This window comes from Alnus glutinosa, chromosome 3 (genome assembly GCF_958979055.1).
Source record: "Alnus glutinosa chromosome 3, dhAlnGlut1.1, whole genome shotgun sequence".
Taxonomy (NCBI): domain Eukaryota; kingdom Viridiplantae; phylum Streptophyta; class Magnoliopsida; order Fagales; family Betulaceae; genus Alnus; species Alnus glutinosa.
In genome coordinates, this window is record NC_084888.1 from 14,825,656 (window position 1) to 14,844,336 (window position 18,681).

Genomic DNA, 18,681 nt, shown 5'->3' on the forward strand with positions numbered 1-18,681 from the left:
TTGAAAAAAAAAATTATCTTTAAAACACTCTTAACTTCATAACGAAATTGGCACAAATTAAAAAAAACAAACCACAAAATAATCAAAAATTTATGAAAAGCAAATTAATTTAAAACACTCATATCTTTAAAAAAATTTATAAAAAAACAAAAAATTTGTGTTTGAACCACTCTTAACTTTAAAACAAAACCGGCACAAATTAAAAAAACTAACCACAAACTAATCAAAACATTATCAAATTAACTTAAAAGACACTCGTATTATTTACAAGACACTTGTATGTTTCAAATTTTATTAAAAAAAAAAAAAAAATTGTCTTTGAACCACTTTTAACTTTAAAACAAAACCGGCACAAATTAAAAAAACTAACCACAAACTAATCAATACATTATCAAAAACAAATTTCTTTACAACGGGTGAAAAAATTATTCCTTTTTTTTACACTGGTAGATTTACCATGCTCACAACACAAATTTAATGATGTCTTCAATTCATGCTACATTTTGTACAGCCATATTCGATGAGAAGCAAGAAGCAGTGTTTTCCTGACTCGTTCAAAACCTCTCATATTTGAAAGGTATTCCTCGCAATCTGTTTCCCAATGTATGGTGTAAAAATAATGCATGTTTATAACTTTTTCACCATAGGCATATATTGGAATTCTCGAATGTAATTAATTTAATTTTAAATTAAGCTGCATTACAAATTACTTGCTACTTTGAGAGTTAATTGTAATTTATCTTGTAGTCGAATTTTGTCAAAACATTTTACTAGTAGTCCCCCTCAATAGTCAATGTCCCTCGTAAATGCCAATTGTGTCTATAAAAAAAATATATATATACTTTCATAATTTGCATCTTTGTCATTAGGGGGAATATAGAAAATGAAGTGGTAGTTCGAGAGGTTATGTAAAAATTTGTCAACTTCATGTTCATTTGGTTGTGAATTTTTCCATACGTTGTTACTATATCAAATTAATGACCCTACCTTTCCTAACCATATTAGAGAAAACAAGGCGTCATGCCAAAAGGAAAGGGAATTGAATGGATTCCCGAAGAAGATGAACTTTTGCTCGAACTTCTTCTAGACTGTGTGCATAACGGTACCATTGTTAGAGGGACCGTGAACCAAAAAACATGGGTAGAGCTGACCAATAAAATGAATGCGAGGAGCGATAGGGTTTTTACTCCTAGCTAGCTATCATCAAAGTACAATAGGTTTCGAAAAGACCACAAAGACTTCTCAGGTCTGTTAAATCATGAAACCTGCTTCGGGTGGGATCCCATATTAAATACAGTCAGTGGGACCCCTACACAATGGGAGCGTGCGAAGATGGTATGCTCTATCCCCAATGATCTCGATGTGATCAATCTTTTATATAAGTCATGGAAAACAACAAATTTAGACTGATTACTTTTTTCGGGTTGTCGTAGGTGGATGACAGAATCACACGCTTCAAGGCAAGGGGGTGCCGTAACTATGAGCAACTAGGGATCCTTTTCGATCGGTCCACTGCAACTGGCATTCTCCGCCGATCCTCCGCACAGTCCCCACCTGACACCGATGAGGAAGAACGTCTGATGCACCGTATGCAGACAGAAGGCATACACGTGCACAATGGTGGGGCAGGTCGTACAGGTCGAGCAGAAGGTAATCCGTCACAGGCATTTGTTGACCTCTGCAGTCCGGATGATGATCAGGTCGGTGGACCTTCATTTGGTGGAGGTGGGCACAGGGGGAAAGAGCCGATGGTGGAGGATTCATGGGGTAACCTGGCGCGGGATATTGGACTAGGCGTCACATTGGGATCTACACGAAAAGGATCTTCAGGTAAGAAGTCATCTAGGCAAACAAAGAGCGCGATGGTGGCTTCGAAGCAGGCTTTGTACGACGAGTTAAGGGAGATGGCGAAGGCAAGGAAAGACGTCTTGTTTCGGCGGAGTCTGCCGAATATGAGTTCCACACAACAACACAGCACTGCCAAATCCGCACTCCCGATAGATCGAGCTCTCGACTTGCTGGACGAGTTGCAGCATGAGGTTAATGACGAAGTTTACGTGGCTGCAACAGTTGCCTTGATGGATGAACAACTTCAAGCCGCGTGGATCCGCATAACAAGAGAACGCAGATTGATCTGGCTAAAAAAGCAGAAGCCCCTGGACTGACAGGCAGGATGAGATTGCAATATGTTATTGTATTTTTACTTAACTTTGAGGGTAATTTATGTTTGTTTTGTATTTTAGGTATTAGGTATGAGACAATTATATTGGGATGCAATGTGTTATTTTATTTTCACTTAACTTTGAGGACCAGTTATGTTAGTTTAATGTACTTTCGGTATTAGCTATTGCAATGTGGTATGATTGGTGATATGTGTTTTACTATGTGCATATGTGACAATAATTGATTGTGTGTTTGCTGGTATTATTCATGAAATTATTTAAAGCTGTATTAAACTCAAATGTGTCCGTTGGTAGGATGGATGGATCTAACATCCCTTTCGACTCCATGGATGAGGATAGCGAGGAGGAATTTGATGACGAAATAAATTTGATATTGGTCGTGCTAGACATATCAGATGACGATGAAAACACCAAAATGCCGGCACGCAACTTGGCATTACGAGGGGCCATGTATATAACTTGCATGCTGAACGATAACCCAACGTTGTTTAAGGAAATGTTCCGTATGGAGCCACCACAGTTTTATAACTTTTTGTATTGAGTTGAGGGAGTGCCAACTCATGAGGAGTACAAAGTACCTTGATGTTGAGGAAAGTGTGGCTATATTTCTTATGATTATTGGCCACAGCCAGGGGCAGCAGGTCGCGTCATATCGCTTTCAACATTCCACTGAGACAATAAACCGCCATTTGAAGATGGTGCTTGGTGCAGTGGGTCGTCTGGCAAGGATTTACATTAAAGTTCGACACAGGACTTGGGTGCACTCACATGTAAGCGGTAATCCTAAATACTATCCTTGGTTCAAGGTGAGTTCATGTCCTTTTGTAACACAAGCCCCGATTATATTAATGACACCTTTCAAATACTATACGCAATGCCCCGATTTTAGGATTTATTATTTTTGTTATTTCTATATTTTTATAGGATTGTATTGGTGCGATCGATGGCACACACATAAAGGCGGAAGTCTCGGTCGAGCACCAACGCCTATTTTGTGGCCGAAAGAATGAGTGCACACACAATGTTATGGCAATATGCGATTTCGATATGTTATTCACGTTCGTGTACGTTGGCTGGGAGGGAACAACCAACGATAGTCGTGTATTTAAGGATGCTGTTACAGGTGACAATAGTCTTGAGTGGCCCACAGATGGTTAGTACCTTATAGTCAAAATGCCTTTAATTTATATCGGACATTTTCTCGTGTCCTTTTCTATACTGATATTTTCACTGTTTTATTTATGAAGGACACTATTATGTGGCTGATTGTGTGTACCCATGCACGCGGGGTTTTTTGCCTCCATATAAAGGGGAGGGTACCATCTCAACGCTTATCGCAACAGGCCTTTGCCACGTGGGTATAGGGAACTGTTTAACTTCATGCACTCATCGCTGCGAATGATCATCGAGAACTGCTTTGCCAGATTGAAGAGGAGATGGCGTATATTAAATGGTATCCCTGGGTACTTATTGGTGCGTCAACTTAGCATTATAATGGCATGCTGCACGCTACACAACTTCATCGGGGTACACAATCCGAATGATGAAATCTTCAACGGCACTGATGCAGCAGAACCAGAAATGGACGTCGATCAGACAGAGATGAGTGAGCAGCCAGATGAATATGGCAACAACGATGAGGCAGGCCCATCAAATTCAGGACATTATGACTTCTCCCAAGCAGCTTCCGTTGAAATAGCCCAATTTAGATAAGGCATTGCACAAGCAATGTGGGAAACCCGTCATGGACACTACAATGCAGATAATTAAAAAAATTGCAATTATGTTGAAGAAGTATTGTATTTTGTTTTGGATATGCATTACATATGGTTGTGGTTTTACGCATGTGTTTGGTTAATTTCAAATTAAATATTCTCTTATGTTAGATTTTGTTTCCGTATTTATTTTGTTTTACGAGTTTGTTTTTATTTTTTTTACCACATTACCAAGTAGACATGGACGTCAAGGTGAACTGTACATGTGGTGCTGGACCCATGAGACTCCTCGTTTCAAGAACAGAAAGGAACTACATGAGGCGTTTTTACAAGTGTCCCCTAGGCAAGGTATGAACTCGTAAAAAAACACTGGCCTCAAATTGAACCAACATTTACATGTTAATGATTTTTATGTTTAAGTGTATGTAGCAGTGGCAGTCTCATCCCGTTTTAATGTATTATTGTAGAATCATCCTGGAGGTTTCTACTGGGAAGATGAGTTGATGCAAAATTTTGCTGAACCGGTACACGAGGACCCCGCTGTGCACATACATGTGCAGGGCAACACATCGGGCATGCCGTGGATTGTCGGGGGCATTATGTGATGCTGTGATATTATATGGATTTGCGTCCTTTGTTTGTTAGGGTTATTGTTTTTGTTGTTCTCATCTCTGCCTAAAGTGGTTTGGTTTGTAACGTGAGTGGTTTATCATATTATATATTTTGCTTTTACTGGTATTGGTCTATTGTATAATATATGTCGGATATTCCTAGAGATCGCTACTTGAACCTTTTTTATTTTCAGTACCGCTCATGAACGGTAATGGAGCTATGCATTTGACTGAATGCCAACCTTTCTTCATAATGTACCTATCTGTTTCTTTTTTCCTTTCCATAGAATTTTTTGTTTGCTTTTAGTTTCTTTATTTTATGTTAGATATATATTGCTCAAATTAATTTGTGGTTGAATATGTCGATAATTACGGTTTATAATTTTGAATTAAAGCAGATAATTAATTTAATTTTAACGAGAATGAAATAGGCATTTTTCACGAGAAATGAGAAGGAAATAATTTATATTAAACTCAAAAAAATATTCGTTACTAAATAAAATTAATTAAAATTAATCATAAAATTAAAACAAAAAAACGTGTTTATCTTAGATTTAATAAAGCAAAATAAATTAAAATCATTAGTCCATAAAATTTAATACTCAATTTTTAATTAGTATACAATGAATATTTCAATCATTATCAAGATTAAAGGAAAATTACAGTTTAGTCCTCCAAATTACCTCCCGTATTGTGTCTAGCCCCATAAATTGCTAATACTCCGACTCCGGTCTCTCAAAGGCTCAAACTACCAAAACCTTTGAAAAAATACCACATTGGGCGAGATATGTCCATATTACTCATGCCACGTGTCATTATGGAATTTCTTAAAAAAAAAAATACTAAAATCCAAAAGCAAATATATATATATATATTTTTAATTTTTTTTTCAAAGAAAAATAGGAAAATGGGGGTAGCTCGTAGGCCACCCCCTCCCAAAGGGATGGCTGCCACCTATATTTTCTTTCTTTTTCTTTTTTTTTTTTTTTAAAAAAAATAAGAATAAGAATAAAAATGAAAATAAAAATATAATTTTAATTTTTTTAGTTTTTAGTTTTTAATTTTTAATTTTTTAATTTTTTTGTTTATTAATTTTATTATTTTTTACCATACCAATCATTATGCACAACTTTTCATACAAACCAATCATTTCCTACTATTAAAAAACAATTTTTTTCAATTTCTAAAAATTAACACTTCTTTTCATAACATCAATCATTATACACAACTTTTCATACAATCCAATCATTTCCAACAACTTTCTACCATTATAAAACACTTTTTTTTAATCTTCCAAATTCAACACCCAAACACATATTCGAAAAGAATCTGAATTATATTCAACATCCAAACACATTTTCATTGCCTTGAAATCCGTGATCAGATTCAGAATATTATTCATATTTGATACCCAAACACACCATTAGATATTCAAACAAAAGTTATAGAGAATAATTTATTTGATACCCATGACAAGAAAGAGTAATATTAGAAACAAGACTTTTGTCCCTCCGAAGGTGACGTGGCTTTTAAAATTATAATTGTATCAAAATTCAATAGTAATTTATTCAAAATCTAATGATAATTTTAAAAACTATATCATATTTAGAGGGACAAAAGGAGAACAAAGGTCTTCATTCTAACATTACTCCAAAAAATTATTTGTCGTTTCAAAATCTCGTGAAGCTATTTGTCACGAGCAATGGTATAAGGAGGACTAAAGTTCTCATTGTATCTTCCCAAATGTCATATGACTTTAAAATTATTATTCATCTCAATTCAATAGTACTTTTAGAAATCACATAACATTTGGAATAACACAAGTAAGACTGTTATAAATTTTAATTGTACTCGCAAATGCACGAATTGTTTGCAGTTAATGGATTACAAGTACAAGGTCAATCCCATAGGGAATTGTGTTTTTTAAATAAAAAAATTTATGTATAAACTAATTAAATCTTAACCTAGTTCCAAACAATGTTTGATTTTGGTAAATAAAATAAAACATAAATAACATAAAATAAAAAAAATAATACTAAGGTTTAGGAATCCACGCTCACCGAATCATAACAACATACTTCATGTTCATCAATATTAATCTGAAGTTCTCACAATTAAAATCTTAGGTACGTTTGACTATACTTCAAACAGTTAATCAAAATCATCCCATGTATCAATTCTTTACACAAATTACAAAATAATCAAATTCAAATCAAATTATCAATTGTATCCGTAGAACAAATCACAAGGGATATCCAATTGTTTTATAAATAAAAACCAAGCAATCAATTATGTGAAATTATCTTAAATTATCAAATGTATTCTTGAATCACAAAAAGATATCAAAGAATTATTACACACATTGAAAAGAAGTAAAATAATGGAAAAATTAAACAAAATAAAATCGGATAATAAAGACTTACATGGAAGTATTGTTGGTCTTCATCGATGATGTTTCATTCTCAACGTTAGTTGATAAATTAGCTACACATTGATTATGAAAATAAAACTTACACCTAAAGAAAAACTAAACTAAAATGGATAAAATATGTGAAATTTGTTTATGGTCTCCTACCTCATTTTCTTGAGGCTCAACAATCTATTTATAGGGAGCAAACAAACCCTAGAAGCCCTTGAGATTTCAGAAAAATTGTACTTCAATATCTTAATCAAATTTGGAAGCAATCCTAGTACAAATCAGAATAGGTTTCGTTCAAATTTGCGTTCTTATATTGCAGAACTTTTTTGGTATAGTAGACGTCTGAGTTAGGAAAATCTTATTTCACAATGATTTGTATTATTTTGAGTTAGCTACTTAGCTTTCCAATGCAGCTGATTAATCCGATATTTGAGCGGAAAGTTATAATCAAAATACTATGATACGTGCAGAATCTGAAATTTAATCCAATCAAATTTCGACTCTAACTAGAGAAATTTCGATTTAATCATTTCATTGATTTGGTTAAACATAACCACATCAACTACGTCTTATTAAAGTATGCTTTGTTCCAAACTTTGCATTTTCTTCTTAAATCTGCCGTTTTCCTTTACTAACCTACAAAACATTAAAAACACAAATCTGACACAAAACATTAGATTAAGACACAACTAAAGAATTAACTAATGTAAATTAAGGAATTTAAATATACAATATTTAGCACTCATAAAGACTCTAGTTTTTTCTTATAGAATTAATCATTTGTCACAAGATCAAATTACAAGACCAGTTTAGTAATTTTGTTTTTCTTCGAGATTTGCATATCACAATGACAAGCATTTTCAGCAATATGGCGTCGTTTTGAAGAGGCCAAAGCCGTGAAACGTTGCGTTTTAGTCCAACCCCTAGTCCCCCGACTTTCTGCAAAAGGTAAATCAAAAAGGCAAGCGGTCCGAGTTCAGTCGTCCGACTCTTTTTTAAGTTATTGAAGTAAATTAGCAAAACCTCACAGCCACCACCACTTCCCGCGCTACCATTTGAGCTTTCTAGGGTTTAAACACCCGGCGAGCTCCAACCCACGGAAATCGTTGGGAAACGACGTCGTTTCTAAGCGGAAATGGAGGTCGACATGGACACTTCTCCCAGCTACTTCGACCCCGAAGACCTCTCCGTCAGAGAGCGATTTCGCCGATACGGGTACGCTTCCACTTTTTTCTTAGTTTTTGATCCAAACAAAACTTGTTCGGGTTTCAAATGTGAGAGTCATCCTCTCAGTTCCTGAATTGGTTAAAAAGGAAAAAGATTGAGCATGCAGACTGTGATTAAATTCAGCATGCAGACTGTGATTAAATGCTTCTGGGATGTATGGGATCTGTATGCTGTACAATTTCGGGACCTGTTAGGATGTTCCATGGTTTTTTCAATAATGGCTATATATTTGTATTTTGATGGTCCTCTTTAATGCGATTCTTATTGGCCTGATGGTTTTGATTCTTGAATTGCCCCTTACTTACTGATGCACTTGTATACAATATGCTGCATAGAAGATGAATGTGGGCCATGTGGCCATTCAAATTCCGTGGGAGTTTTATCACTTTATACAAGGTCCTTATAGTTTCTCTGTGTGAGTGGCAAGGCATTTTAGGATAAGTAGTTTGAGTCCGTTTCTGTGCCTTTTTTATTTATTTATTATTTTATTTTCCTAAACTAATTTCTCGGTGCAGCTTCCTTTTGTTTTTTGATGAATAATAATAATTTTATTGAACAAAGGGAAAAGCCCTCGTACACAAAGAGTATACAAGAGAGTCGAGGCTCTATCTGGACTACAAATCTAGAAAACAAATCAGATCTACCAAATTCACCAAGGGAAAATTAGGAACATATACAATAGCTCAATCCAGAAGAGATCTCAGAAAAGAGAATTTAAGGAGAAGCGCATTGGTATTGCTATTCTCAAAGAGCCGTTGATTCATTTCTCTCCAAATGCTCTACATTAAGAAAGCAGCAATAACTTTCTATATAGCCTCTTTGGGATGTCTACGCCCTTGAAATTTCCAGCAATAGAGAAGCTGCATAATGTTACTAGGCATGACCCAAGAGATCCTGAAGTTGTTAAGAACTAAGTGCAAGATGTCAGCGGCATACTCACAATGGAGGAGAAGATGATTAATAGTTTCCTCTTCCTTCTTACAGAGGCAACACCGGTTAACCAGCTAGAACCCCTGCCTTCTGATATTATCCACTGTGAGGATTTTACCCAAAGCCGTTGCCCATAAGAAGAAAGCAATGCGAGGAGGGGCCTTCACCTTCTAAATGCTTTTCCAAGGGAAAGACTATGCTCACTTGAATGTAACATCGTATAATAGCTTTCACTACAAAACCATGGCGGCTAGAAGGAGTCTACACCATACTATCCACTTCTCCCGGATGGGGATTCATGGAGTATAAAAGAGTAGGAAAAGAATCCAGAGATTCAATTTCCGAATCATGAGCTACTCTAATGAAGTTAGGATTCCAAAGGGTGTGGGGACTGGAGAGATCCAGTGTAATCTGACACCAAAGCCTCCTTGTTACGAGCTAAGGAACAGAATTTTGGAAAATATATATATATATATATATATATATAAAATTTTATTAAAGAAAGCGTAAGATGCCCATAATTACACAGGAACAACCAAAGCTAACTCGCAAAAAACACGACAAAACCCACAAAGCCTAAACCATAGAACCCGACAAAGAACACCCAATAACAACCCACATAAAACCCAAACAAAAACACAGGGAAATAAACCCAAGGACCCGAAAGACAACCCACAAAAACCACCAAGGCTCACAACCCTACAACATGTGAGCCTTGCCTTTCCTACACTTAGGGGAAGCTTTAATAATGCCATAATTGATGGAGCTTTACTAATTCAGAAGCTCCTTCTTGTCTTTGGACTTCTGGCACGCTATCATCTTGTCTCACTGAAATTCTTCTTTCATGGCATCCCGAATTGCCAAAGCCGCCTCCCCAAAATCACCATCCACCGCCCAATCCAAGGTCAAGCCATCCCAAAAATCAACGTCCTCCCAAACCACAATCTCCCCGTTATGATCAAAACTGATAGGCCAATCTCGAGATTGTGAGAATCCATTTCTCTCAACGGATGAAGGAATGAAGCAATCTCTTGGAGGGGAGGAAGGTCCTACCACCCCAACATCGTTGACCTCTTGAGGCGAAATTGGAGTGACTATCACAGTCAGACGAGGGTTGAGGAACCCCTTCCTAAGAAGGCCCTGCTTCACTGGAGGCTCTGCAACCTTCTTCGCAGAAATCTTTTCTGGAGGCTTTGCACCCGAATCCTTTTTAAAAGAGCCGACAAACGTCTTTGAGGCTACTAGGGAGTCTGCTAGTAGCACTTCATTCCACTTCACGGAATGCCCTTTGCTGAGTTCTTTAGCCCTCCTATAATAACTCTGAAAAGGCTTAGTAGACTGCAACACGGGGAGAGGAGAGCGTAGCTTCTCTCCCAACTCAGCCGCCCCAGAGGAAGAAGGAGGAGCAAAACAGGGTTGAGAAGACCCCACGGGAGAGGATTGAGGGACCACCTGAGCTGCCAAAGTAGTAGCACTTGATCTGCTCGGCAGAGGGAAAGAACTTGGAGAAGCTGCCAGGACCACTGGAAGCAGCGACTCCGGTGTCGACGAGGGGGGAAAACCGAACGGCTTGGATGTAGGTTCCCGGCTTGGAGCCACTGGAGCCACCTGCAAACTGCTAGACCCTCCCTCGGAAGAAAACAGAACCAGAACCACCCCTAAAACCGTCGGCGACGTGGACTCCGGCTGAGGTGTTCACCCAAGAAAGACTGACGAAATGTCATGCCAGAAGCGAATGCGGAAACCATGCCCAACTTTATAGGAAACAAAATTGGAAAAATCTCCCCAATTTTTCCCTTTTGTTTGGAACAATAAAATTGACATGACACTAATTTTGTTCCTAGGAAAAGAAAAAAGAAGAAGAAGAATGGAGCTAATTTGAAAATAGACGTATTGTAAATCACTTTTCCCAAAAGCTTAAGCTAATAGGAAAAGGTAAATCTAATCACTTAATCAATACTTCAATAATCCCCCTCACGTGTGGGTTCAAACTACATTTTTAATAGGTGAAGTTCAACACGTGGAATATAATTAAAATGGGTGAATGACGGAGTCAAAGTTCGAACTTAGGACCTTTGGCTCTGATATCATGTTAAATCACCACTTGTTCCAAAAGTTTAGGTTGATAGGAAGAAGTAAATTTAATCACTTAATCAATACTTCAACACTTATATCGTAAGATTTAGATTTTGGTACATGCATCACCTGTTATTGCTCGTTGCACGAATATTTACCGGCCCTTATAAGTAGTGCCTTAAAGAGCTTCACTTTTAATGTTATATTGCATTTTTTATTTTTGATTTTATAGGTATTCTCACCTTTGTTCTTGTATTTTATGCTGCTAAATCTTGGTATTGGTACTTTCTGGTATATTCCTTTTGCTATGTTTGTCTCAGTAGTTAAAGTAAGGGGGTTTACCTTTCTGGGGTTATCAGAACTCCAAATCTCATACTTACTTTTCAGTTTCATATGATCATCCTCGATAACATATCAGTGATTTATTCTGGCATAAATTGAGCTGTGCTTTCTTTCATGCATATACCAGCATTAAAACACATAATATGTGCAGGAAAAGGCACTCAGCATCCAGCATATCGCCCGGTCAAGAAATTTCAACATCAAAGTTCAGTGAAGCCAGGCTATTGTATGATGGACAGAATATCCATAGCCCAACTAATGCTGCCCTTCTTCTTGAAAATATTAAGCAAGAGGTTGAGAGCACCGATGCTTATCGTTCAGAAAGAACACCTGCAAGGACACATCCTGCTTCTAAAAGGAAACCATCTATTGATAGTTATGGAATGGCAGATATGGATGCTGGTGTTGATTCACTTCGTTATTCACTAAAATCTTGCAAGCATGAGGAGGACTCGTTGGCAGATGGTGGAGACACTACTTTTACTCTATTTGCATCTCTACTTGATCCTGCTCTTCAAGGTGCTTGAAATAAGCTTTTTATATGATAATGCAATTGATGTAGGAGCAGAAAATTTAGAGAAAAAGGGCTACTGTCCATGTCACTGCAGTGGTATTGTTTACAATACCTCATGGCTCTGTGACAATTTTTTTTTTTTTTTTTATAATGGTTTTATGTCTTTTTGAATCCTTTTATTTAGGTTATTTTGGTTGGTTGAAATTTTATTATTTTCAAGGGCTAGGATTTATTTTTAATTGGAGTTTTTGTAAAATCACCAATTGTCCAAAAGCTTAACTTGATAAAAAAAAGTGAATTAATCATTTAATAAATTACTTCTTTATGTCTAAGCTCAAACTCTTTGACAAATGAAGCCTAACGTATGACATATTTAATTGAAATGGGAAGCCAATTGTTGAGTCAAGTTCAAATTTAGGATATTTGCTCTAATAAATCAAAATTTATCCTAAAAACTGAACCTGTAAGGAAAGAGTGAATTTAACTATTTACTTATTATTATAACATTATTTCACGTGTGAGCTTAAACTCTTTTTCAACAACAAATTGTGGAGACATAGTTAGAACTCAACACTTTTGCTCTTATACTAGTTAAATCACCAATTTGTCCTAAATTTTAAGCTGATATGAAATGGTGAATCTAATAATTTAATTAACATTTTTTTAGAAGTCATTTAATTAACATTCTAATGACTCTTGCTTGTGTGTGGCCTTAAACTCCTCTTCAATTAGTGCGGTTCAACATATGGAATATTTAACTTAAATAAGAGATATAATGTGGAGTCATGGTTTAAAATTAGTATCTTTGCTCTGATTCAAATCACTGGCCATCACAAAAGTTTAATAAGAAATGGTTAAACTTTAATTATTATTCTAGTAGTTTCTATGGTATAAAAGTGTGCTTAAGGGGTGTAATTAGACTTGATAAATTTTCAGCAATGAAAGTTATTTTCTTTTTTTTTTCCTGGCTATCTAGCCAAGAAGATCTGCCAGTTGGCGGTGATTTTGATCTCTATGCTCCCGCTTCGATCTCTTGGTATCTCTAGTAACAATCAGCTATGCTTTTGTGGGCTTTCCTATATCAGTATTATTCAAAATTATTCAATCTTATTTTGATTATATATACCTTGTACTTTTGGACTACGACTTATGTCCACCCTTTGTCTTTTAATTTTGCTGTCTTTCTCGCTTGCTTTTCTCTTTCTAATTATGTGTTTCCTTTGTATAAACCCAGTGTACCAAGTGGCGCCTTACGCTTTTTTAATGAGATTGGTTTCTTCCTTATATAAAAAAAAACTATATCATCATTTTCAACATTTTTCAATAACGTTGTTACTATTTCATGGCCCATAATTTGTTATCAGAGTTGCTATTTTATTTGGATGGTGGCCTCATCGGGGCTGGGCATGAAGTAGTTATTGATTCAGAAAGTGTTCTCAGTGTGAATTGTCATATAACTTAAAAATATTTTATTGAAGTTGATGATGTTTGAAGTACCATGTTGTACCTTTCATGTTAGTTCTATGGTGAATTTTCTTTGCAGGTTTGATGTCTATTCCTGATCTGATACTAAGATTTGAGAGATCTTGCCGAAATGTTTCAGAGTCAATTAGGTGTGTCCTCTACTATTGAGAATATTTATGAGCTACTATATGCATTTTAGTATGCCAATGCACAAAATTCACATATAGTTTGATGTCTGAAGTGTTAATTTCCTTTAATTATTAAAAATAAAAAATCATTTACCTTTTTCCATTTGTTAATGTAGTGATGTGTGCAATGACTCTGTAGTAGGTCTAAACTTTTAAGTTTGGACCAGGGTAATTTTTATTTTTTATTTTTAACTGTGGTGATCAGGCTTTTTTGAATCTAGTGTAATGTCTCTGTGATTCCTTCTTTCTCCATTCGTTTAAGGGTATGGTATAGAAGCAAATTTTGTATAATAAGAGATAGTCTTCCCATAAAATCAATAAAACAAAAGATGCACATAAAAAATGTAACATCAGAGGTGTCAAAAGGGGGAAAAAGAAAAAGAAGTTGCGGTTTTAGTAAAATTCGATTAGTGAAGCATGTAAAGAAAGAAAAAGACTAAACAGTGAGCTCAAAGCTGTCTGCGAGTTTTAGTTCCTAAATCTCTCTCTCTTTTAATAGAATTTTTTCTAAATATTCCACAAATTTTATAAGGTTTTAACATCTAAAAGTGAATCCATGCAAGTGCAATGTCTAATCTTCACAAAGTGATAGAGAACTTTTGCTCTTCTTGGCTAGATAACCCCAGATTGCAGAAGCAAACTAATTGAGGAGAAGCCATTGTTTAATATCCCTGTGATGCTTGGGCCATACCTAAATGGACACTATTCTATATCTTGGGTGATAATATGATTGTAACTTGATCTGGATATTGAATCAAGCAGCCTTGCAGTTTATCCCTACAACTGTTCTTACTGTGGTTGCTTGAGTTACCCTGTCTTGAAACAAAGGATGATACTATAAAACAATACTAGTTGGTATCAGTTATGCCTGACTTGGAGTCTTGGACATGCCATTAGAATTCTAACATATGTGCAATTTGAAAATCATAAATATTCTTTGTTCTTGGTATAATATAGGTAATATCAGTTTCTTTGGGATCTGTTTGACTTTTTTATGTGCGTTGCTTCCATAGGTATGGGTCCAGTGCATGGCACGGGGTTGTAGAGGACCAATTGATGAGGCAGAAGGCTCAGCTCCTGCTTGATGAGGCTGCTTCCTGGTCTCTTTTGTGGTACCTTTATGGGAAAGGAAATTAATCTTTAACCTCTTCTATTTCTGATGCTTCTTGGGTTCGGTTTGTCAAGAGTTTGGTAGGAAATGTCTGTACATGTCTGTGTATGTGAAATGTTGCATGTATGATAAATGTAGATTACTGAGACTGCTCCAATTTAAATATTGTTTGAGAATTAGGATATTTTGGATGTGTTTGCGACTTGAAATAGAAGGTTGTTAAACTATGGTTTTTAACAAATATTTTTTTTTTTTGAATATCTGGGCAATAATAAATATTTATTATGAGTTATACTCTTTAGATTCTAACCTTTCTATATGGATAGTGTATACATTAAAGGGGTCAAAAGAGAGGGGTGCGGCCCCAGTACACCTCAAGACACAGACAAACAACCCCTCCCTATGGTTTAGTGCATCCCACAGATGCAAAAAAGGAAGAGGAGAAGAACAGATTGAGTATCTATGTACTCTAAAGTTTCTATGATAAGCTCTGTGTGGCTATGTCCAAAGCTTTGATGTGTATGTGTGTAGCCTCTCTTCCCTATCCCCACAGGGTCACTCACCAAAACAAAAAATAGGAAATAGACCAAACCTTCATTAATTTTTTAAACTGCATGATTTAGTTCTTCTTTGTTGTTTCTAAAATTACAAAGACTGCTCCATGAGAGTGACCAATGCGTAATTCATTGTAGCAGTTGCTTTTTAATATGCTTGCCTCAACCATGATTCAAAAACAATATTATTGTCATGTGGCCTTTTTATTCTGCGGCAATTGTGTTTTTTTTTTGGTTACATTAATGGTGTTCTCCTTATCTTATCATCATGCCTTCTAGTTGGCTTTACATTTAGGATTTAATGGGAACGACATTATTTATGGTGTAGTTGTTTTGTTGTATTATTATTTTGGTTGGTTTTGGTTGTTGCCAATCTTACCCTATTAAGTTGGGTTTAGTGCTTGATGATTTTTGTTCTTCATGCAGTGTCTGAAGAACTCCCGAAAGAGTTGATCCTGGTGATGCATTTTTCTTGCATGTGCTACTTCATAGGAAAATAACCCTTTATAATTTGAACCAGAAAAATGTTCCTTTTTTTTTTTTTTTTTAAATGATGAGTTTATTCTCATTTTAAGTGATTTACTTATGACAGTCTCCCCAAACTTCGCATTTGGAGGCATGCCAGTTTGTTGCAGATGATCATACAGCACAATTATGCCTCCGGATTGTTCAATGGCTTGAAGTTTTAGCCTCCAAAGCACTTGACTTGGAAAGCAAGGTGATAAGCTTTGTGTGTGTATCATTTTTAAAATATATAAATTGGTTAAACGTGTTATTGTTGATTCATTTGTCAGTGGGCTGCTTGCTAGACAGTATTTCTTGTCTTTCTTGTTGGCTGAGTAATTTTTTTTATCGTGTCTTTAATACAAGTTTCTGCTATTATTATTAGTATTATTATCTTTTCCATTTTCTTCTTTTGATAGGCCTTCTGTTGCATCTCTAGATATTGCTAGGTTTTATAGGATTTCTGGTCCCCTGGGTAAGGACCGCCATGCTGTTGAGCGTCTCAGTTGCAGAGGCTGTGTCTGTTGTTCGGCGTGCGTGTCTGGGGCAGCCGATGTTGAGGGCGACTCTTCACTGCAAAGGGACAGCGTGTCTGGAGTGTTAAGGCAGATTGTGAAGATCCTTGGGCGCCTGTCCAAGGTTTTGCGGTGGGCTTGTGGGTCTTCGCATAGATTGGGCTTGAAATCCTCAGTTCAGCCCAAAAGTAGGTTGGGTTTTGTTGCGGGCCGGATGCTTAAGAGGTGCAAGCCTGCTTTCAAAGGGTCCCGGTTTCGGGCTGGGGCTAAGGTGCCTAAGCCATTTGAGAGGGCTGCGGATTCGGGTCGTCGAGGTCTGGTTCAGCTTTCTTCCCCACCGGAGGCGTCGAAGTCGGCGGCCATTTCCGTTGAGAGGCCTTTGGCGGCGTGTCCTGTCGTTTAGCGATCTCTCAGCCCGGAGGCTTTGGCTCCGGCGCCCTCTGTTGAGTGGCCGTCGGCGGCAGATTTTGCAGATCCCGTACAGTCGCTCTCTGCTCCGTTCTCATTTCCGGTGTCTTCTGGGCGGGTCTCTTTTTCTCCAACGCTTCCTGGTCTTGCTGCTCCGGTGTCTCCTGTGCAAGGATCCTCTTCTGTTCTGACGGAGAAGGTCTCTCAGTCTCCAGGTTCTTTGAAGGGCTCAAACCTTGCAGTGTCTAGCGAGGCTCCTCCCTTTTGGTCGGCTGTTCCAACTCCGGCTGGGATGTTAGCGAGGTCGGTTTCTTCCGGAAGCTCGTGTAGTTCAGAGCTTCCCGTCCTTGATGCTGCTGCTTCTCTCTCAAGGGCTTCTAAGTTGGGGGTGAAGATTCGTTCTTCCCCCCCCCCCTGCTGCATATCAAACCTTTCCAGCATTATATCAGGAGGGCTAGGGAGCTTAGGGTTGGTCATTCAGTGAAGTGGAATGATGGGTTATTATCGGACTCTATGGAAGCTTCGAAGTTGTCTGCTAGCCTTGCTGTCAATAAGGTATTGACGGCTGAGCCTCCTGCGATAAAGGTTGTGAAGTCTCCAGTGAAGCAGGGCATGCTCAGGAAGGGGTTTCTCAACCCTCGCCCGATTGATTCTGGCCCCTCCGCTTTGCCTCGAGAGGTCACCGATGTCGGGGTGGTAGGTGATTCCTCCCCTCCGAGCGGGTGCATCATTCCTCTTTCTGTTGAGAAAAATGGATTATCCTAATCTAAGAATTGGCCTGTAGGTTATGATCATATCGGGGAGATTGTAGGTTGGGAGGAGGAAAATGTTTTTTGGGATGGATTACCATTAGATTGGGCGTGGGATGAGGATTTTGCGTTGGCTGGGGACTTTGGGGAGGTAGCTATGGCAATTCGAGATGCCATGGAAGAAGAATTTCAGCGGGACAAGATGATTGCGCGCCAAAAGTCCAAAGGAAAGAGAGAGCTCCTGAACCTGCATAGCTCCATCAATTATGGCGATGATTTTATTCCTGCCAGGCGTAGGAAAGGCAAGGCCCACGTGAAGTAGGCTTTGGCGGGTTGTGGGTTGTTTTTCCGGTGCTTTTTGGTATTGCTTTGTAGTTCGGTTTCGGCTGGCTTGGGTTTTTGGGGTGTCTATTGTGGTTTAGGTCGTCTTCAATAGGCTTGGTCTATGGGTGTCTCTGGGTTTTGTTGTAGTGGGTGTTTTTTTTTTTTTTTGGGGGGGTGGGGGCGTTTGAGGGTTTTGTGGGTGTTGTTAGGGTGTTTTGTCTTTTGGGCTTGTTCTTGGGCTTTCCCTTTCTAGTTAGGTGTCTCCTGTTGTATACTTCTAGTGTACGTAGGGGCGCCTTACGCTTTTAATAAAACTAATCTTACTTATCAAAAAAAAAAAGTATTGGGGATGCTTACAAGTTGACACTAGTAAAAAGTGACTAATCATAGATGACTACTATCATAGAATCTGTCATGTGCTGTTTTATTTGGTGCTATCACAAATTGATTAGAACGATTGACCAGAGAATAATGCTGTCACATTTATGTCAAAGTTGTCTGTGTTGCTGTTTTAGATAAATGCTGTGACAACTTTTAGGTTGGGTTCAGGTCAGCTCTGGTCTCCTTGAAACGACATGTCTAGTCAGTGTTTTCATGCATTACAAAGTTAAAGTTTGGGTATAGGTACTGCTAATGGTCTATGTGGTTCTGGTTGAGTTTAAAGAGATCAGGATTCAGGGAGTTCTAATGTAAAGGTGGGTTTTTTTTTTTTTTTGAGCAAAAATTCAGGAGAGGGGAAAGGGGAAATGTAAATGTGGTTGAAGGCATGGAAATTAATATATTAGGTTTTGAGCCAATGGTAGAGATAATTATAGACTGAAAAGCATAAGGCCAGAAAGAATACTTG

The 18,681-nt window shown here is 37.5% G+C and overlaps 1 protein-coding gene across 2 annotated transcripts in view; it reads left to right on the forward strand.

Annotated features, from left to right (window-relative positions):
- Window positions 1-7,897: 7,897 nt before the first annotated feature.
- The window catches only part of LOC133863609 (nuclear pore complex protein NUP107), a 47,761-nt gene continuing 36,977 nt past the window's right edge, over window positions 7,898-18,681 (forward strand). The window contains exons 1-6 of one of the 2 annotated variants that reach the window (XM_062299638.1): window positions 7,898-8,143; window positions 11,655-12,022; window positions 13,561-13,630; window positions 14,683-14,796; window positions 15,759-15,792; window positions 15,927-16,052. In XM_062299638.1, the coding sequence (XP_062155622.1) occupies window positions 8,064-8,143; window positions 11,655-12,022; window positions 13,561-13,630; window positions 14,683-14,796; window positions 15,759-15,792; window positions 15,927-16,052 (792 nt within the window). In that variant the 5' untranslated portion in view covers window positions 7,898-8,063. Of the gene's footprint in view, window positions 8,144-11,654; window positions 12,023-13,560; window positions 13,631-14,682; window positions 14,797-15,758; window positions 15,793-15,926; window positions 16,053-18,681 lie in introns of those variants that run through there. The other variant, XM_062299639.1, reaches the window with a different exon arrangement.